At 51.0% G+C, this 19,144-nt stretch overlaps 1 protein-coding gene across 12 annotated transcripts in view; it reads left to right on the top strand.

The window, feature by feature from the left end:
- SORBS3 (sorbin and SH3 domain containing 3) overlaps positions 1–19,144 on the top strand; it is a 97,577-nt gene that overhangs the window by 42,790 nt on the left and 35,643 nt on the right. For 5 of the 12 annotated variants that reach the window (XR_014002290.1, XM_081171396.1, XM_081171402.1 and 2 more), the window contains exons 2-7: positions 972–1,080; positions 1,457–1,554; positions 2,906–3,163; positions 8,268–8,376; positions 9,970–10,202; positions 11,306–11,369. Coding sequence is in view for 11 of the 12 variants with exons in the window: in XM_081171396.1 (XP_081027522.1) it covers positions 1,513–1,554; positions 2,906–3,163; positions 8,268–8,376; positions 9,970–10,202; positions 11,306–11,369 (706 nt within the window). In the remaining variant the exon portion in view is untranslated. Of the gene's footprint in view, positions 1–133; positions 272–971; positions 1,091–1,456; positions 1,555–2,905; positions 3,164–8,267; positions 8,377–9,969; positions 10,203–11,305; positions 11,370–19,144 lie in introns of those variants that run through there. The other 7 variants (XM_081171404.1, XM_081171397.1, XM_081171406.1 and 4 more) reach the window with 5 other exon arrangements.

Below are 19,144 nucleotides of genomic sequence, written 5' to 3' on the forward strand. Positions count from 1 at the left end.
TTTCAATTCATTTTCACATTTTCCTATTATTATTATTGGGACTTTTTTCAGCTGTAACGCACCAGAACAGAGTTCCGGCACCTCTCAGGTGGGCCCGGAAGTGAGGGGAGAGACCTGACTAGCTTCTGCAAAGCCCCAGTTAACCTTTGGCTCATGAGGAGGCTCTTCCTGGAGCCTGCGTTCCTCAGCTACCAGCACAGCTTTCAATATCGGCCACTGGGAGCAGAGGGACACAGGAGCAGCGGCTGTTTCACCTGCGAGATACCTCCAGGTGAAAGCCCATTGCGCTCTGCCCCCCATACCACAGAGGGGGGAGAAGCTGCATTGCCAGGCTGATCCAGCTTGTTCCTCGCTTGGCTCCCTTCCCCCAGCTGAGCTGCACAAAGAACCCCCAAGGCCCCTCCCGCTTGCATGCAAATGACCCCCCCTCCGATTCTGGAATCCCCCTCCAAAGGTGACTTGCCTTGCACCCACCGATAAGTTTTCAGTGCCAGGTGTTTAGTGTATTGTTTAGGGTTTGTTTAGTTCTTAATTGGCCCAGATGTTTAGTGTATAGTTTTAATGCTGCTCTTCTTGAGTTTTAGATTTTGAATATTATTACCTGTTGTTGCTTTTATTGCTTGCTGATTGCTTTTATGGTTTTATGACTGCCTTTTGTTTTTAACAGTATTTCAACAATTCTGTGTTTTCTTCCTGATCTTAAATGCAGTACCACTGTATAGAGGTTTTGGTGGTATGCACATCTCTTGACACTTGATCAATTTACTAGTTAAGAGGCGGGAGATAAATTAATTAAACATCCCATCAGTGGTTGACAACCCTAGCAAGGTGAACAAACGAAGGCATGTTAGGACAGGGTTCTGGTGGAGCAGGGAACACATTCCTGGCTGAGGAACTAGCTAAGTGAAGCTGTAAAGAGGCCGGGCTCCAGGGCAACTCTATCATGCCTTTCTTTTCCTCTCCCTGCCTAGGAAACAGCAACCCTGAGCTGACGGCTGCCTCTTGGAGGGAAGCATCTGCATGTGACAGGCACTGCTGACGTTTCAGAACTCCAGATCTGGGATGCTTCAGTCCCTGAACGTGAGCCTTGGTTATTATGCTTTAACGTATAGCGATACTGTTATCAGTCACATTAGTATTATTTTTACCATCGCTGTGCCTGTCTTTAAATAACAGGAAATGTTTTTGAACAGATTGGTCTGGCGTGTGGATTGGAGATCCCAGGGGAGCCGTTGATGTCTCTTGTAAATAAAGGCAGGGATTTAATCCATTGCTGGCTGAGGCACTGGGATTTCTGGTCAGGCTTTTGTCTAGGGGCCAAAAGAAGGCATTGGCTTCTCTCATTCCCATGGATGTCATAATGTGAGGCTCAGAGCCCTGGGCGGACGAGTAGATCACATGCACAAAGCAGAGGAATAGCTAAATTGGCCGTGCTGTTTCCATCCCTTGTTTTCAGGAGAGAGAAACACCGAGTGGAGCAGACCGTAGCTCAGCAGCTGCTTTGCATGCAGCATGAGTTCAGCTCCTGGCATCTCCAGCTACAAGAACCAGGTAGCAGCTGATGGGAAAGGGCCACCTGTCTTGGATGCTTTTTGCAGGGGGGTTGGACTAGATGGGCCTTGGGGTCCCTTCCATGATTTTATGCTGTCAGTTAGGGGGCACGGTACTGGGCTAGACAGATGGAACAATCTGATACAGGCTCCTGTGGGTTGTATCCCATGTGCAGTCAAACCTTGGCTCCCGAATGCCTCCGTTTTGGCTCCCAAATGCCAAAAACCTGGAAGTAAATGTTCTGGTTTTCAAATGTTTTTCGAGACCCAAACGTCCGATGTGGCTTCCACTTGAGCACAGGAAACTCCTACAACCAATCAGAAGCTGTGCCTTGGTTGTTGAACATTTTGGAAGTCAAAGGGGCTTCTGGAATGGATTACGCTCGACAACCGAGGTTTGACTGTATTGCTAAGTAGCTTGTTCTATTAGTGCAAGGATTTATGCTTGTGCAGTGGAACTCTCCACCCCCCACCCCCCATCTGCATGCCCCCTAGATCTGTGCTGGAGCAGGATTGGAGAGGACACAGAGAGGAGGGGGTGAGGGAACGTTCTTTTGCGTGAGTGTAAATGCTTAGACTAGCAGAACAAGTGCATACCACCTCATATCCCAGTAACCAGAGGCAGCCTCAGGTAAGCAACTCTGCAAAATGTGCCCTACTTTGCAGAGGACAGTCTTCTCTTTGAAGGGCTGTTGGAAGACGCTTCTCGGTTCCAAGGGATACGAGGAGTGTCTGCTTCAACAATACTCTTAAGAACGGGGCGGGAATGGGGTTGCTCCTGGCTGAGCAGGCATAAGGGTTGCCTGGTCCAGTCTTCCCCACAATTATTTCAAAAAATTATCTATGCATAAATCAGTTTATGCAAACATGTGCCTGTGTGTTTTCCCTTTTTCCAACAACTCCCTCTTCCAAGGGCTTCTAATCTGGTGCCCGTGAGTGAAGTGGCACATGCAAAGGCTCCTGGAAAGGTGTCTCAGACTCTGAGCTCTTTCTTTTGACAAAGTGTCTATCCCTTCTAGGAAGAAAGTTACGTGGCAAAATGTGCAACCAGTTCTGATAGCCACAGAGGCAGAGCCCCGGCCTTGTTCTAGGGGGACTGGTAGGGAGGTGGGATGAGGTGAGGGAAATCCCACCCACCAACTAGGACCTTCCACGGGATCTTTTCCCTTAGGCTCTCCTGACCCAGGTAGAGACCTCCCCAGCCCACCGGCTCCTGCCCTGAGGTTATCCGCCAGCCACTCTTATTCTGAGCTGAAAGGGTTTACCTGGCGGTGACATGTTGCCTCAGTATTACTGTGATTGTATACACCAAGTCGTAATGCCTAAAGAACGTTCTCTTTTCCCAATCCGTGCAGAGTGCGACATACACGGAGCATCGTCTTCATGTCCCAGGAAACTATTCATCATCTCCTTCCCCACAAGGAAGGCCTCGTTTTACCTCTCCGCCATCTCACTCCAGAGCTGGAGCACCGGAGGAAACACTGGGCCTCCATCTGGATGACTTCATCCCATCACGCCTCCAGAAAAACTCCTCTTTCATCAGCAGCAGGAGCCCAGTATCTCCTCAGGCCACATCTACTCCACAGATGGTGAGGGCTCCCTCGAAGCACAGAGTGAGTGACTGTTGTTCATTTATAAGATTTCTTAGCTGCTCTTCACCACAGGATCCCAGAACAGGTGACTACAATATCATCATACAGTTACACAAAACAAGTAAAACAATCATATGGTTATAAAAACAAGGAAAATCCTTCCAAACAAAAGCAGAACGGTATCAATTCGCCAAAAAAGCCAGGTCCCACAAAACAACATAACCTTAACTGTCAATGGCCAGGGTAAAGAGATGCGTTTTCAGCAGACAGCAGAATCAGTGCAGCAAAGATGCTAGAGGCAGTCACAGAGGAAGCCATTTCCCAGCTGCCATTCCCCCCCTTCTGAGGATTGTAAAATTCCCAGGATTGCCCCTGCTTTAACCAAACTAATTCAGAGGAATTGCCAGTGGGTGAGGGCCCTCACCTGACTGCTCATCACCCCCATGACTTGCAGGGGAGCCCTGCCACCCACAACTGGGAACTGCATCAACAGCCTTAGGGGAAAACTGCACCTGTGAGGTATAGCTCTGTTTAATTTACCTCTAACTTTTTTGTTAGAATTACAGGCAGCCATGGGAAGCTGTGATCAGAATAGAGTGGTGACAATTGGAGATGGGGTGAGAAATACTTTCTGTGCTGGAAATCTTCCTTCTAATATGCCCTCCAGCTTCTTTTCCCCCCTGCAGAGCCAAAAAGATACAGAAGGTTTTAAGGGTCAAACAAGACTTGAACTTCATTGTGTGAATAAAATTAACATGCACATTTTTTTGTTTTGTAATTAGGAACCCCAGTTTGGGCGGAGCAGGGGATGGGAAGATGGGTACGTGGAATCTAACCCTTAGTCTAACCAGTATTTCACAAACTTGGGTCTCCAGCTGTTTTGGGGCTACAACTTCCATCATCCCTAGCTTAGCAAAACCAGTGGCCAGGGATGATGGGAACTGTAGTCCAAAAGCAGCTGGAGACCCAAGTTTGGGAAACACGGGTCTAAACCTTAGAGGCTTAGACCTACCATAGTTCCAATGAAAACAACACACCCCGCCCACAAACGGAGGCACAACTATTGCATGCTGGTGGAAGATCCCATACTGCTCAGGCTCCCCATTCAGAAAGGGTTACACAGATAACTAAAATTATGCAAGTTAATTTCATTCATGCAGTCAACATCCTATCTGGTTAGGTCCTAAACCATCCCAGCTGCCCATTTTCTCTTAGCACCTGACCTGCAGCTTCCAGTGACTGTTTGCCAAGTCAAAAGAAAAGATGGGGGGAAAGTTGCATGTAATTTTGTATAGCCGGTAGCTTGGCCTTCACACTCTATTTGATAAAGCAACATGTGTAGCAGGAAACTTATAAGCCTAGACAGAAAGGGCAAAGGGCACATCTGCCTGTATTCACATCATAAAGATAAATAGAAGCAGGTGTTTCTCAAAGGATATAAGGAGGAAATCCTTGGAAATAATTAAGCAATTAACCCTGCAGGTTTAATTCTCTGGATGTGCTAACTGTGGGGAACCTGTGACCCTTTAAGTGCCACTGAACTATGACTTTCCTGGTTCAGGACCCAGGGCCATGCTGGCTGGAACTCAGGGGATCAGTTTCTGAAGGGCCTCAAGTCCCAGGCAAATGTTCTGCGTGTTTCTCCTCCCCAGGGTCTTGCACTTCTTTTTTGTGCTGCCTCACAGGTTACTTCATCAGGGACAAACTAGATGATAATGAGAAAGGGTGACTGCACTTCATGCTTCTTAAAAAAAAGTGGGGGGGGGGGAACGGGACGGACAGCATTACTGGAGAGAGTCCAATAAGGATTTGCACTTTCCTCTCTGCTTCCCCCAGGAAAGTGGTACCTCGAGTTACAGATGCTTCAGGTTACAGGCGCTTCAGGTTACAGACTCTGCTAACCCAGAAATAGTACCTTGGGTTAAGAACTTTGCTTCAGGATGAGAACAGAAATCGCGCAGCAGTGGCACGGCGGCAGCAGGAGGCCCCATTAGCTAAAGTGGTGCTTCAAGTTAAGAACAGTTTCAGGTTAAGAACGGACCTCCAGAACGAATTAAGTTCTTAATCTGAGGTACCACTGTAGATAGTATGTCTTGTTCTTTAGTTGTTTAGTTGTGTCCGACTCTTCGTGACCCCATGGACCAGAGCACACCAGGCACTCCTGTTTTCCATAGACAAAAACAACAGATAGTATGTAAGACTGTTTAATTAATTTAAGCAGTGCCTCTGGAAAAACTGGTTCAGGTAAAGTGGTTGTATACCGTATTTTTCGCCCCATAAGACGCACCTTTTCCCCTCCAAAAATGAAGGGGAAATGTGCCTGCGTCTTATGGGGCGAATGCAGGCTTTTGCTGAAGCCTGGAGAGCGAGGGGGGTCGGTGCGCACCGACCCCTCTCGCTCTCCAGGCTTCAGGAAGCTCTGCGCAACCCTCGGGAGACCGGCTCCGAGGGTTGCGCAGAGCTGCCTGCAGTCCCGGGACCAGCGCAGCTCTGCGCGGCCACCGGGAGCCGGGGGAGAAGCTCCGCCCCACTCCCGGTGGCCGCGCAGAGCTGCCTGCGGTCCTGGGGCCAGCGCAGCTCTGCCCGGCCACCGGGAGCCGGGGGGCGAAGCTCCGCCCCGCTCCCGGTGGCCGTGCAGAGCTGCCTGCGGTCCTGGGACCAGCGCAGCTCTGCGCTGCCATCCGGAGCGGGGCGCTAAGCTCCGCCCCGCTCCCGGTGGCCGTGCAGAGCTGCCTGCGGTCCTGGGACCAGCGCAGCTCTGCGCGGCCACCGGGAGTTGGGGGGCGAAGCTCCGCCCCGCTCCCGGTGGCCGCGCAGAGCTGCCTGCGGTCCTGGGACCAGCGCAGCTCTGCGCTGCCATCCGGAGCGGGGCGCTAAGCTCCGCCCCGCTCCCGGTGGCCGTGCAGAGCTGCCTGCGGTCCTGGGACCAGCGCAGCTCTGCACGGCCACCGGGAGCCGGGGGAGAAGCTCCGCCCCGCTCCCGGTGGCCGTGCAGAGCTGCCTGCGGTCCTGGGACCAGCGCAGCTCTGCGCAGCCACCGGGAGCCGGGGGAGAAGCTCCGCCCCGCTCCCGGTGGCCGTGCAGAGCTGCCTGCGGTCCTGGGACCAGCGCAGCTCTGCGCCACCATCCCGAGCGGGGCGCTAAGTCCCGCCCCGCTCTGGATGGCGGCACAGAGCTGCCTGCCGTCCCGGGACTGCAGGCAGGTCTACGCCGCCATCCCGAGCGGGGCGCTAAGTCCCGCCCCGCTCTGGATGGCGGCACAGAGCTGCCTGCCGTCCCGGGACTGCAGGCAGGTCTGCGCCGCCATCCGGAGCGGGGCGCCAAGTCCCGCCCCGCTCGGGATGGCGGCACAGAGCTGCCTGCCGTCCCGGGACTGCAGGCAGGTCTACGCCGCCATCCGGAGCGGGGCGCTAAGTCCCGCCCCGCTCGGGATGTCGGCACAGAGCTGCCTGCCGTCCCGGGACTGCAGGCAGGTCTGCGCCGCCATCCGGAGCGGGGCGCCAAGTCCCGCCCCGCTCGGGATGTCGGCACAGAGCTGCCTGCCGTCCCGGGACTGCAGGCAGGTCTACGCCACCATCCTGAGCAGGGCGCTAAGTCCTGCCCCGCTCGGGATGGCGGCGCAGAGCTGCCTGCCCTCCCGGGACTGGTGCACTTCTCCCCATCGCCAGCCCCACAAGCTCGGGGGACAGCGGGGAGGCAGAGCGTGCCTTCCCACTGTTCCCCGACCTGGTTCTTCCAGCCCCGCACCTGGGGGGGGGAAATAAATTTTTTTTTCTTTATTTCCCCCCCAAAAAACTAGGTGCGTCTTATGGGCCGGAGCGTCTTATGGGGCGCAAAATACGGTATTTGTTTTTAAACTGAATTGTTTTAAAAGACTCACAGCGAGTGATTTCTTTATAAAATAAGGAATAGGAAAGAGTACTTTAGTTTTACAAGGCTTTAGTAAAGGGGTTGTGTTCTCAAGCCTCTCTGTGGCTCCTGGACAGCTGACTGCTCATCATTTCTTTTCCATATCGGAGCTGCAGGCTGCAAAGTTGTTTTAAGTCTGTGTGCCCTAGACTAGGTTCCTGAAAAGGAAGAGGTTGACTAATTATGGCTGATTGTATTAATGAATTGGTTTTCATAATGGGCTGGTGTAGGTTTCATTAGTACATTGATCCTTGGTCCACTGGGAGCAGGAGTTAAGCATTGCTGGTTTTGCTTGCATGAGGCTGTCCGGGTAACCATTTTGTTGACCAAGGTAGACTTTTTAAACTCGGCAGCCTAAATCAGCTTTCACCAACTGGAGGTCCTCCAGATGTTTTGGACTACAACTCCCATTGGCAGATTTTCTCTCTCCACATTCATCCTAAGTTAACAGTCCCAGAAAACTGTTCTGTGCCCCCAGATTCACAACCAGAGAACAGTCCTTTCTCAGGGAGTTACTGTGGCTCTGTTTCACTTCTTTCAAGCCCTGGTCTTCCTTTCTTCCTCGAAAAAGTCCCCATCCTCAAAGTGGCTTACACATTTTAATGCAAAACACAGTAAGAACAATCAAAAGAATTCACCATGCCTCTAGTTTATTAGGTGCCCAATTTCTCAGTGAAACTGGGTATAAGTCAAAATAGTTTATTATTCCAGACAGTAACAACTTCAGTTACAACAAAAAATCAGACAACATACATATAGACGGAGATAGAAGAAATTCAAGGGCAAATATCAATATTAATTCTGCCCTTTCTTTTGCAGCTAAAGCCAATTTGCCGTTGGGTTAATCATTACTTTTAGATTTATTTTCTAACAATTTTATTCTAGACATTCAGATACAACAATCTTTTGGAGGCAGTTTATTTCTGAATGCCAGTTGCTGAAACCTGAGGAGGGGAGAGGGCAGTTTTGCAAAAAGGGAGAAAAGGTTATCTCTTTCATTTGCATTTTTGGAACAAAAAGTCTCAAAAGATAGCGGGATAGATGTCCCACTCTCCGAAGATTACAAGAACAAATTTATCTTAGCAATACATGGAACTCCTGAACCTTCCAAGGGTGATATTTATGAAGAATGTGAGAAGTCTCCTTTCGATTGGAATCCTTTTCTGGTGCTTCTGAAACTGAGGTGAAACTAATGGGCTTGTGCTGTTGCTTGCAGATTCCTGTGATTCGTAATTGTGGTTCAAACACCTTGAATTTTGAGTTCCACAACACAGCCCCCCGCACTGTGCACAATGGGATCTCTCAGCCGTGGAAAACAACCTCAGGTAACTCTAGCCAAATATGGAGGAACTAGTGGTTTCTTCTTGGCAAGAGAATGGACACCTGGTGGCCTTTTGCCTTCTTCGCTTCCTGTGTTGCCCATTTGCTTGGGCCTTTGTGTTTGATTGAAACTCAGCCCAGCTTCCCACTCTCTGCTTTCACAGTGCTCCTGTGGTGTTGGGGTGTTGGGGGGGGGGAGTCTGTGGGCCACACATCTTTTTCTAAGGACTTGGCAGGGGGGAGATCGACTTGCAGGTGTAGGATATCAATCCGGAAGAGTAAATTAATATAAGATGGCTTTATCTAGAGATAATGGATCATATTCAACTCAGAGTAAGCCCACTGAAATTAATGGACCTAAGTTAGCCTTGTCTGTTAATTTCAATGGGTCTACTTTGAGTAGGACTAGCATTAGCTACAGCCCAATGAATGGATCTAATTGAAGGGGAATTGAATTGATTCAGTGCAGGATTTTTTGATAAATAAATTGGAAGTAATTGAATTGAAGAGGAATTTATTTCGAGTGATCTGGGCTGGGGTGCTATGAATAATTTATTTGACCTGATCTTTTAGATGGATAATTAATTGACATGCCTTCTGTGACATTTAAATTCTAAATGTATATCCATATGTCTCCATGTGTCTATACATATGCAAAGCTTATGAAATTTTGTGACTATGGCCACATGCCCTGAATCCTTCTTAAGTGTCTAGCAATGCCCCTGCTGTGCTCCCATCAATGGAGGAGCTGACATCTCATGGGACTTTGGTCAGGTAACCTTTGGCTGCAGAATTATGTTGTGGAAGAGGAAGCGCCAGCTTGTATGTTCAACAGCATTTCTAAACTCCCCTTTTAGACCAGTTGGCTGGGGCAAAATTCCCATCTAGTGGGGGCAGAAACAGAATTAGGGCTGATTTTTACTGGGAAACACATGGAGTCAGCCAGCCTTGTAAATTAGTCCCCCCAACAGTCACTAGCCTGCAAAAACGTTTATTCATCTGCTTTTTATTCATGAGAGAGGCTGGCAAGTAAAACATTTGATATACTAGAAACAAGGGTTTCTTTTCTCATCCACCAATGCACTTTCTATGTGGAGCTTTTAACTCCTGTGCATCCAGCATAGGAACACGGGGGGGGGGGGCTGAGTGCTCCCTACCTCTTCTGGCCGTCTGCAGACTTGCCTGGGTCAAATTCTAGGTGCTTGGGGCAACCAGGCAAGTGACAACAAGGCTGGTGTTATGTCCAGGATAATCGTATCTTCCAGCCATCTGACTCATCTGACTACTAGATTCATAAGAACTTAAGGACTGATTTATTGCGCCTTACCAAGGCCCATCATATCTAGCATTTTGTTTCCATGAGCAGCTAGCCAGATTCCTCTGCTTGGAAACCCACAAGCCGGCTCTGCTGGTGATGGCCACCCTGTGTTTATCACAAACACATCCTCGTTGGAGGTATATTGCTGCCATGAAATGTTTGGCTATTGTGGTTAATATGGCATGAGCCCAGTAAACCGCTGTGTTTGCTTTATGTTGGTCTGGCTGACCTTACCTCCTGCAGAGCTGGCTCACTATACATTGCCCGTATCTGTTTGCAGCAAATAATTGGTATCCCACCTGGCCTGCTAAAGAAATTAGACCACTGACATCACAAGCAGCACCTGTTCCCCACCCAGCTGGTTCACCTGCTCGCCCAGCTGTCAATGGCCCTGCACAAGCAGGCTGGTCCGCCACCTGGACAAAAGATGGCCGGAGGAAGGAAAAACGCTGGGTGAAGTATGATGGCATTGGACCAGTGGATGAGTCTGGGATGCCCATTGCCTCACGATCGGTGAGTCTGTAGATGAAGCAGATGTAAATAGGATGCAAAAATCCAAGCTCTCTTCAGCATCCCCTCTCCTCTGCTATGTACTTTAAGCACTTCAGTCTGTAGCCAAGCTGATTTGAGCTCATGATCTCTTGAGGCTTCTTTTGGAAAACTGGGCTGGTTCTGCAATTAAGTGAGAACCTCTTAAGAATGGTTATCTGAATGCTATATCAAATGGAACAATGTGGGAGGTTGGCCTGAAGTCGAGAGTGTTCCCAGTGGCCTCCATGAGCTTGTTTGCAACAAAAGCAACAACAAATCTCCCCCGTTGCCAAAAAATATGAAAAGAAAGCACATAGGCCCAGCTCAGATGGCGTGTGTGGTTTAGTACAAAGCATAGTTTGCAAACTGACTTAGGAATGTGTTCTCCTTCTTCCATTTTCTACCCTTCTCCACTGGAGCTCTAGCCTGCTCTTTCCTTGTCAGCCTAACCATGGATGAAGCTTGGTGTCTGCACTGATGCTGCTAACCATGGCTAACATGAACTAATATTCCCATCATAGCTTGGATTTGAGCGCATATGCAGATACGCAACATGAAATCATAGATAAAGGCCAACAAGGAAAAAGAAGGGAATCTGCACCACGAGGAGGAGGAGGAGGAAGTGGGAGGCATTGCAGTATAGAGCTGAACTGAAATTTCTCAGAATAAAACTTTATTTTTCTCATCCTCCTGAAAAAAGATCACTTTGCAGAATATTCTCCAAATATTTTCCACTATTTTTGTGGTTAGCACCATTCTCCCATCCTATCCCCAATGCCCTTGAATGATGCTAGCTGTGAGATATTGTGGAGGAGGTTGCAAAATGATGGCTAGCCTGACAACTGAGATACTTCCTTAGGAAAAGAAGAAGAAACTGTGCTCCCTTCACTGCTTATAGTGAGTCTTCACAGCTTCAAAACTGTCGGAGAATGTATCTTCTCCCTAGACAAATTTGGGGAAATGATCCCCATAGATTCCTGCCCGTAGTTCCTTCCTGCCCAGCACTTCAGCCCTGTCTTACACCCCACCCCTTCAATTCTCTTTTGCAGCTGTTAGTGAATTTGCATATCTGGTTTCTGTTGCAGAGTGTGGATAGTCCTCGGGACTGGTATCGGAGCATGTTCCAGCAGATCCACAGCAAGCTTCCTGGTACAGTTTGTCAGGGCATCACATTAATCTAGTCCCTAAAATTGTATCAATGATCCTTGAGAAACTATCGTCAGCATGTGATCTATCCAATGAGACATGCTCTCTACAGGTATTGAGCATCCCCTAGTGGTTCAAATCTCATTTTCTAGGCTGCCAATGGCTCCTTGTTTTAGGAAAACAAAACTAGTGAAATAGTGCAACTCTGGCCAGTAAGAAGTCTTATCCTGAACACAGCTGGTGGCTTTCAGAAAGCTAAACCTCAGGCTTCAAACTATGGGCTCCAGGAGAAAATGTTCCTCTCTGTTGTGGGAGGTGGGTTTTTGGTTTGTTTTTATTCTTCTTTTTATTATGTATTTTGTGTTTTTTATATCGTAATTTTATGTTGTGAACCACCCTAAGATCTGTGGATGAAGGTCGGTTAATAATAATAATAATAATAATAATAATAATAATAATAATAATAGGTAACAGCTGCATTTTATATATTAAAATGGAGGGACTGGTAAAGGCTAGGGTTGGGTGAATCTGATAATTTTGGCTTCTCTCAGCTTCTCATTTTTTCAATTTTAAATCCAGTTCTTCACATTTCCACATTAGATTACATTTTTTAAAGTCCTCATTAAAATTCATGAGCATTTTCATCCAAATTTCAACTAATACACAAATTTTTGTTTTTTTTAAAAAAATGATATTTATTGAGAATTTAAAATTAAAGAGAAAAAAAGAAAAAGAAAGAAAAAAAGAAATTAAACAATACAAGTCAATAAAAAGAAAGAAGAGAACAAAACACACAATACATCAAAAGCAAAAGCAAAAGCAAACAAAAAATTAAAAACAAATCCAACACTCCCAAATCTTTATCTTTCGTTATCTTGTTTCATCGACCTCCTCACACCTCCCTTTTTTGTATTCTAGTTATTAATTATCTCAGCAAATCCTTTCCATCTTTCACTATGTTCTGTCATTAAATTGTCTTAATTTATTTTAACCTTATCTTACCATAAAAAGCCCTAAAACCTTATCTTACCATAAAAAGCCCTATTTCAAGGCATGTTTCAAAGTCCCTCCAAAGTTAAAGGCCCCGACAACTCCAGAGTCCCCCTGGCGCAGAACCAGATCCCAGAAGCCAGAACAGCCCTGCATAGGAGGATCTATCCAATTTCCCATCTCCAATCCAAACAAGACTCCATCTCTCCCAATCTGACTTTCTCCAGGTTCGGTCATCAAAAACAACAGCTTATGCTCCTGCAAGGCCGCGGCTTTCTCCACTTGTATTACTTGAGGTTCAACAGCAACCTCCTCCTTTGTCTTCTGCACAACTTGCCCTGTCAAAGCAGATTCCTGGGTCGGTTCCTGAGTGGTTTCTATATAGGTATTCACTGTTTGTCCAAAATTATTAACTGCAACAGTCATCAAATCCATCTTCTCATGTAGCTGTTCCAATAAAGCGCTTGTCTTGCAAAAAGCAATCACTAAGGTTTCTTCTGGGCACATTCTTGTTCAAGGTCAATGTCTGGTTCTCACGATCTTTAATCTCTACAGCTGGAGAATTCCCCAGATCGACTCCAACAACAGTTTCAAAAGCTCCCTCTAGGGGAAACAATTTCTATTTGTATCCGTCCTTTTAAAAGCAGATCCAGCAACAAAATTACTTTCGTTTTTCAAATATTTTGTTCCTTTTAAATGCAAAAGGAAACATTGGAATCAATATTGTCAGGGGTTCAGGAGCAGAGGCGAGGGCAAGGGAGGAAACAGAGAGCGAGGGGGAGGAGTCCGAGGGAAAGATGAGCGATGACGACGACCCGAGATCTCCGAGTCTTTCCAGTGAATCGGAAGATTCACAGAAAGGAGCGCCAGTGGTCAGAGCGAGGGGGGAGATCAAGGGGACACCCCAGGAAAAAGGGACACAAGGGGGTTCAGAGAGCAGCAGTTGGAAATCGGGGCCAACGTCCCCAACAGAGCGCAGTGAGGAGGAAGGGCACCAGGTATCGGGATCTGGCGGCTCGCCGCAGGGGGGAGGGCATGAGTCAGGAGTGGCCACACCCCCATCGGGGAGCGAATGAACGGTCAAGCGGAAAGTGGGAGGTTGGGCGCGCGCGCCAAGTTCAAATGCACAGGAAGGCGGCAGAGTAAGCAGCCCGGAAAGGGAGCCAGGTCCTAAAGCCCGCCGCAAGGAGACAGAAGGGTCCGGGGGGTCAGCGTCAGAAGAGTCCAGGAAGGAAGAAACCACGGGGGGCAGAGGGACCCAGAGAAGGAGGGCAAGGCGGAGAAGGTGGAGTAAGGCGAGGTTATTAAGTTGGTGTACAGGAGGCGGGGACTCAGACGGAGCTTCGCCGGTCTAGCTGATAAGACGTAGGGCTGCCTGCGGCAGTTTGAAATTGGAAACTGTAACTCAATAAAGACTTTTATAAAGTGAACGCTGGCTAACGTGATCCTCTGTGAGCTAGGATCTGGAAGCAGCCCTGACAGTAAGCTCCGTCTCCAAGTTTTGGCACCTAAAGCCTCGCAAAAAGGGGTGCAGGCTGGTGCCTACTCGCGAGCTCACGAACGGCAGACAAGATGACTGGCGAACAGCAGATAGCGGATCTGCGAGAAGCAGTGACACAACTGAATGCCGAGATACTCGCATCCAGGAAGAGAGAGGGGGAAGCAGCCGCCGCCTACAAGGATCTCCAGGTCAGGTTGGAAATGCTTACGCAGCAAGGGCAACTGACACCCAAACCGGAGGGAATTGGGTTGGGGAGAAGAGCAGGCGGTCTAGTATCTCACTTCGATGGGAATTTACAACAGTACCCCAACTTCCGAGCAGATGTACAGTGTGCGCTGCAACTGTTGGACAAGGACTTTAGAGATGAGCAAGAGAAAGTGGGGTTTATCCTGTCTCATTTGCATGGAGATGCTAAAGCATGGCTGCGCAATTTGTGGAGCGATAAGGATCTGGCGCTCAGATGTGCGGATGCCTTCATTAAAGCAATGGATGCGTGCTTTTTATCAAGCATAGACGTGGATCTTGCCCGGAAGGAGATACACGGACTGAAGCAGGGGAGGGCCAGTGTAAGGCAGTATCATGCCCGATTTTTTGCACTGGTCAGTGCCCTGGAATGGGACAGAGATTCGGCGCCAGTCAGAGACCTTTTTTGGGAAGGCTTGAGCGGCGCGGTGAAAGACGAAATTGTGAGGGGGGAGAGACCCCGGAGCACGCAGGAGGTCGTTCAGAGGGCGCTGACGGTTGGGGTGCGTCTGGAAGAACGTCCGTGGAGCAGGGACGAAGGGCGCGGAGGGCGCGAACCAGCGAGAGGGTTTTCCTTCATTCCCAGGGAAGCAGCGCGTGCGCAATCTACGCCTCCGCCAGGAGGGGGAGCGGAACCTATGGAGGTGGGAGGTGCCAGGGCTCAGTCAGCTACCAGAGCCCTAGCGCCGGGAGCAGTCAAAGCGAAGCCTCCTAGAGGGAACAGGAAGTGCTACATCTGCGACAGTCCTCAGCACATGGCGAAAGAGTGTCCCCAGAGGATCCACAAACACACTGCAGCCTCTGCAACGGTAACTGCAGCTACTCAGCACAGAGAACCACAGCAGGGAAACGACGGAGTCTGGCTGGAGACGGAGGCACTGGGGCCCAGCCAGACGAGTCAGTGAAGCAGTCCCCAGAGATTTTGCAGCCCACAGACCCCCTCCCGCCCAAACCAGTGGTGCAGCTCACCGCATCGCTCCAGCTACCCAATGGACTCACAATGGACGTACCAATCACCGTGGACTCTGGCAGCAACGCGGACTTTATAGGGCAAGACTTCGTCGATCAGCACACTATTCAGTTGCTGCCTGCCGCGCTGCCCCTGCAGGTTGTCACGGTGGATGGCAGGGAGCTGCTTGGGGGGCAGGTGGTGAAGCAAACGCCACCAATGGTGATGCGACTGGGAAATCACAGGGAAGTCATCAGTTTTAATGTCACCCAACTGTCGGACACGCCTATTGTATTGGGCATGAGTTGGCTGGACAGGCACAGCCCGACGCTGGCTTGGTACCAGCGGCAGCTGGTCTTCGGCTCTTCCTATTGTGCTGAACACTGCATCCTGCCCCGGCAGGAGGGAGAGGAAGAGGAGTCACAGCTGCAGCTGGGGACGCTGCAGGCAGTCCCCCACAAATACGCAGGATTTTTGGAGGTTTTCTGCGAGAAGGAGGCGGACAAGCTACCCCCCCACAGACCATATGACTGCAAGATTGACCTCCTGCCAGGGGCGGCACTGCCAAAAGGGAAACTGTATTCTATGTCGGAGGACGAACTACAGGAACTCAAGGAGTTCATAGATCATAATTTGAAGCGAGGCTTCATCCGGGAGTCCAGGGCAGTGGGGGGCAGTCCTGTCTTCTTTGTCAAGAAGAAAGACACGCCCCAAAAAAGGCTCGTAGTGGACTATCGGACCTTAAACAGTATGACCAGACCGTCTGATTTCCCCATGCCCAGGATCGACGACCTCCTTGCGACGGTGCGCAAAGGACGCGTCTTCACCAAGTTGGACCTGCGCGGGGCGTACAACCTCATTCGCGTGCGGGAAGGCGATGAGTGGAAAACGGCCATGTTCACGCCCCTGGGCACCTACGAATACAGAGTTATGCCGTTTGGACTGCAAAATGGCTCCCACTGTTTTCAAACTTTCATGCATCACGTGTTAGCGGGGCTCCTATACAAGAAGTGCGTCTGTTTCCTGGATGACATCCTGATATTTTCTGAATCGCAGCAGACCCACGACAGAGACGTCAAGGAAGTGCTGAGCAGACTGCAGCAGCATAGGCTGTACGCCAAGCTGGAAAAGTGCCAGTTCGACGTGTCGGAGGTGGATTTCCTGGGCTACAAGTTGTCGGACAAGGGGCTCACCATGGACAGCGCCAAGGTTCGCGCCATGTTGGATTGGAAGAGCCCGCGCAACCGAAAGGAGGTCCAGCGGTTTATCGGCTTTGCGAACTTCTACCGCAAGTTTATCAAGGGATTTGCAATGCAGACGGCGGCCATCACAGACACGCTGAGCTCCAAGAAAAAGAAGTTCATCTGGACAGAGCAGGCGGAGCAGTCCTTTCAGGCACTCAAGCGTCTCTTCGCGTCGGAAGAGCAGCTGCTACATGTCGACCCCAGCAGACCAATGAGGGTGGAGACAGACGCCTCAGACAGAGCCATGGGAGCAGTCCTGTTGCAGCAAGACCCGCAGGGGGCTTGGAGGCCTGGAGCGTTCTACTCCAGGAAGCTCAGCAAGTCGGAACAGAACTACACCATCTGGGACAGGGAATTACTTGCCATTCATGCAGCATTCAAGGCGTGGAGGCACTTCCTGATCGGCGCCAGGCACACGGTGCAGGTCTGCACGGACCACAAGAATCTAGAGCACTGGCGCACAGCGCAGTTCCTGAACCAGAGGCAGATACGTTGGGCAGAGTTTTTTGCGGACTTCAACTTCCGGATAGAGTATGTCCCCGGAGACACCAACATCATGGCGGATGCCCTATCCCGTAAACCACAATACCTGGAGGAGGCGAAGCCAGCGACGGCCATGCACATCTTCGCACCGACAGCATGGGCGTGCGCTTCAGCAACGGTTGACCTGGATGCGGTACGGCGAGCGTTGCAGGACGACTCTTTCGCGCAAGCTAAATTGGCAGAGGTGCACAGGGGCACGGCGACAACCAACGAGTTCCAGGAGCGCGATGGATTGCTCATCCGTAAGGGGGCCATCTACGTGCCGGGAGACGAACTTCGCGCCAAGGTACTGCAGCAGTTGCATGACGCGCCCACTGCCGGGCACTTTGGCACGGAGAAGATGATGGAATTGGTCGCTAGGGATTTCTGGTGGCCCAGGATGAGGGGGGAAGTCGCAGACTACGTGGCGAGGTGCGACACCTGCCAGAGGGCCAAGCCAGTGCACAGACCACCGGCGGGACTGCTGGAACCGCTGCAAACCCCATTAGAACCATGGGAGAGAGTGGCTCTGGACTTTGTCACGGATCTACCCAGCTCGAGGGGCAAGACAGCAGTGCTAGTGGTGGTGGACTTGTTCACCAAGATGGCGCATTTCATTCCGTGTGCGAAGGTGGCCACGGCGGAACAAACCGCCAAACTGTTCATAGATCACGTGTTCAAGGTTCACGGTCTGCCACGGTCTATACTGTCCGACAGGGGGCGACAGTTCATCTCGAACTTCTGGCAGAAGCTGATGGGCTTCCTGAACGTCAAGATCAACCTGGCGTCGGCGAGACACCCGCAGACCAACGGGCAGGCGGAGTGAGTCAATGCCATCATGCAGCAGTACCTGAGATGTTATGCAAATCAACAGCCCGCAACGTGGGTGGATTACCTGCCACTCGCCGAGTTCGCCTACAACAACACGAAGCACGTCTCCACAGGGGTGACGCCGTTTTTCGCCAACAATGGGAGGCACCCCAGAACCTTCCCGGGACTGGAAAGAATGGGGGAGGGGGAGCCGCAAGCAGCGGACGCGTTCGCGTCGGAGTTGCAGGAGGTCCACGATCAGCTCCGGCGGCAGCTGGAGCTAGCTAAACACGCATACAAGGTGCAGGCAGACAAACACAGGAGGGTTGGCGAAGAGATACACGTGGGCGACTGGGTCTGGTTGGCAGCCCACGCAGTGCCGGCCAGATCGCTAGCAAAGAAGAAGCTGGGGCATAAACAACTGGGGCCCTACCAGGTCGAGGCACAGGTCAACCCGGTGGCCTTCCGGCTGACACTTCCGGAGGGGTCCAGGATGCATCCGGTGTTCCACCGATCGGTGCTCACTCCCTACAAGGCACCTCACAGATTTCAGGAGCCAGGAACGGTACCGAGTCCGCTCCCGGAGGGGACCGAGCCAGGGGGAGTGCCACAGGAGGGACCCATCAACGAAGTCACAGAGATTTTGGACTCTAGATGGGGGGAAGAGGGAGTGGAATACCTTCTCGCCAGAGAGGGCACCCCAGCCAGTGCCAACAGCTGGGTGCCAGGCTACGCTTTGGACGAACCGCTGCTTAAAGACGAGTTTCATGCCCTCTTTCCACACAGGCCCATGCCTGCCGAGTTTTTCGACGACTGGCTTTTCACACCCACGCTTTCCGACAGCACGTTCCGGGGGTTCGACTCGGACGAGGAACCCGCACTGAACACACGTTCCCAGGAGGGGTCACCCTCGGGATCTGCCTCAGAACCCCCGTATTGGTGGGATGATCGACCAGAGGAGCAGTGGCGTAGGAAGTGGCTGGAGGGTCCCGGGCGAGCGACGCCCCCAGGAGGGACAGACGAAGAGACGGACATGGACGTGTTCGGGGAGGGCCTCGGGTTCGAGCACGGCGGCACAGAGATGGGGAGGAGGCGACCGTCGACGATGAGCGCAGGGAGGAAGAATCGGAAGTCTTCAGTTGGATGCCAGCCACGGGAAGCGAACTGTATCCGGCATTCGTCCCCATGACAATGGAGCAACCAGCACCCACACCTGAAGGAGGGGAGGGGGGAAGGGGGGGCTTCGAGGGGGGGATGGATGTCAGGGGTTCAGGAGCAGAGGCGAGGGCAAGGGAGGAAACAGAGAGCGAGGGGGAGGAGTCCGAGGGAAAGATGAGCGATGACGACGACCCGAGATCTCCGAGTCTTTCCAGTGAATCGGAAGATTCACAGAAAGGAGCGCCAGTGGTCAGAGCGAGGGGGGAGATCAAGGGGACACCCCAGGAAAAAGGGACACAAGGGGGTTCAGAGAGCAGCAGTTGGAAATCGGGGCCAACGTCCCCAACAGAGCGCAGTGAGG

This window comes from Podarcis bocagei (genome assembly GCF_964188305.1).
Source record: "Podarcis bocagei genome assembly, chromosome: 15".
In the NCBI taxonomy this organism is placed as follows: Eukaryota; Metazoa; Chordata; class Lepidosauria; order Squamata; family Lacertidae; genus Podarcis; species Podarcis bocagei.